Source organism: Gymnoscopelus microlampas (genome assembly GCF_963454915.1).
Source record: "Gymnoscopelus microlampas genome assembly, chromosome: 10".
Taxonomy (NCBI): domain Eukaryota; kingdom Metazoa; phylum Chordata; class Actinopteri; order Myctophiformes; family Myctophidae; genus Gymnoscopelus; species Gymnoscopelus microlampas.
The window spans coordinates 22,035,618-22,038,045 of NC_139947.1; the positions used below are offsets into that span (position 1 = coordinate 22,035,618).

The window sequence follows — 2,428 nt, forward strand, 5'->3', positions numbered from 1 at the left end:
TAGATATAAACAATATATTTGCTTATTTCAGCACTTTGTACTTTTACTATTTTCAGCACTTTGTTAAGGAAAGGTTCAACACTTTATTCAAAAACTAAAGGTACTTTGTTTAATAAACTCAACCTCAAATGAAATAAATAAAATAGCAGTTCCTAATGTGGGCTAACAACTGCCTCCTCTGGCGCTGACCTTTGCTTTCTCAGTGAAGAGGAAAATAAACGTTACCAGAGAGACATGCTCTTAAGTAAACTTCTTGATGAAGCGTAGTTTCAGGTAGGTGATGATGAGGTAGAACACAGCCATGAGAGTCAGAGCCATATGATTCATCCACAGTCCCCATGTGGTGTATTCTACTCCTAGATACTCCAGGTACTGTTCCCCTGTACATGTTAGGCCAGCTGGGCTCACATTGCAGTTGGTTGAGACATTAGACATGGTGGCATTGTGCGTCACAAGGTCATCACAGAACTTCAAACCCACAAACTCGTTGATTTTGAGGGCAGCCAGACCATAGCGAGGAATACTGAAGTACTTGGCCCAGACCAGCCAGTATTCGACTGTGGGGAGGTTCACCAGCAGACCAGAGAAGATCATCATGAAGGCAAAGACGATGGTCATCAAGATGTTTGCTAAAGCGACCGCGTTCAGGTCTGCTGATATGGCCATGGTCATGGCTGTGGCAGTGTATGCCACTAGATTCACTGTCAGTGTGAAGGTGAGAAAGGCAGAAACTGTGACTTTCAAACCGATCATGTAGTAGGCGATGATACTGAAGACGACGGTGGGGATGGTGCGCAAAATGATGATGTCAGCAAGGATCTTAGTCAGGAAGTAAACGGACACTCTGTAGTAGCCACTGGAGTATTCATGCATAAATAACTTTCGCTCTGTGATGAAGAGTTCAGCTGCAGACACAGCGCTGAAACACTGGTAGGTAGTGATGAAGAAGAGGACTCCCATCCTGTTCTGGATCCCACTCTGGTCATCTTTGACATCAAAGAAAGTAGCACCCACAATGAGAGCCAGGATAATGATCACTACCAGCGGGACCACTGAGGTCTGTGGATTCAGCATGAGATCCCGTAAGGTTCTCTTGAACAGCCAGCGGAACTGGTGAAAGAAGGAGGTGTTATAGGTGATGAGCCAGGACCTTGGCTGGGCGATGCACTCTTTACCATTGGTGATGAGCTCCAGCTCGGCCTGCGTATCCCTATAGTTGCTACTGTTCCTGTACTCCTCTGCCAGGCTTTCTTCAATGCTCTGTATGGGGCTGCTCGACTCCTCAATGTCTGGTTCTTCAGAGCCCTGTATCTTGGTGATAGTGGTGGCGTCTCCATTGATGATATCTAGAAAGAAGTCTGCTGGGTTGTTGTGAGGTTCACAAGCATAACCAATGTTGCTGAAGTAGTCCAGAGCATTTAGTGCAGGCCCATGGTACACCATTTTGCCACTAACCAGCAAGGTCAGGGTGTCAAAAAGTCTGTAGATGGAATACCGTGGTTGGTGGATGGTCATGATGATGGTACGTCCATGACTGGCCATCTTTTTCAGCAGTAGCAGGACAGAGTTGGCAGTGCTGGCGTCCAGGCCTGTGGTGGGTTCATCCAGAAAGAGAACAGAGGGGTCCATGATGAGCTCCATGCCAATGTGGGTCCTCTTCCTCTCCCCACCAGAGATCCCCCGGATCATCGGTGAGCCCACCTTGGAGTCGGCCACCTTGGTGAGTCCTAGCTCTTTGATCAGGTGATTTACACGAGCCTCCTTCTCTCCCTGAGGCACCGAGCTTGGGAGGCGCAGCGCTGCAGAGAAACGGAGGTTCTCCCGCACCGTCAGTGTACCCATCACCACATCATCCTGAACAACATAGCCTGAGAGACACTTGAAGTTGGGAGGCTGTGGAGCTCCATCTATGAGAACCTCCCCACAGAGACCTGCTGGGTCCTTCCTCGCAGCGAGAATATCGAGGAAAGAGGACTTTCCACTTCCTGTCGGTCCAAGAATAGCGTTCAGACCAGGTCTCATGATTCCATTGATGTCCACCAGTATTTGCCTGTGTGTGGTCTTCCTCTTGCAGAGGATGCCGGACTTAAGCTCCACTTTGTACTGGATGTTGTGAAAGCTCAAAGTGGAGCCAGATGGCTGCCTGGGAATCTCGACAACTGTCATTATAAAATACTACTCAAAGGGAACTGGTTGTCCGAGTCTAGAACCCGCCGCAGTGGTGTCCGGTAAAAACCTAACCAAGGTGTCAACCCTGATGAGGAGGGTCACTGCCACTATCTAAAATGTCTTCACGTATGGCATATGAGATATTCAGCCAAGGCTCTTCCATCAGTCTGAAACCTTGCTTAAATTGTGAGTCATATGTCATACACAACTGACGTCACAATGTAGGCACTTGATGTCAAAGATCCACATGGGAGCCACG

At 48.2% G+C, this 2,428-nt stretch overlaps 1 protein-coding gene across 1 annotated transcript; it reads right to left on the minus strand.

Moving 5' to 3' along the window:
• Positions 1-240: 240 nt before the first annotated feature.
• LOC311054144 (broad substrate specificity ATP-binding cassette transporter ABCG2-like) lies at positions 241-2,166 on the minus strand (the record flags this gene model as incomplete). Its single annotated transcript, XM_084070023.1, has 1 exon — positions 241-2,166. One exon carries the CDS (start codon positions 2,164-2,166, stop codon positions 241-243), a length of 1,926 nt encoding a protein of 641 aa, XP_083926149.1.
• Positions 2,167-2,428: the final 262 nt, after the last annotated feature.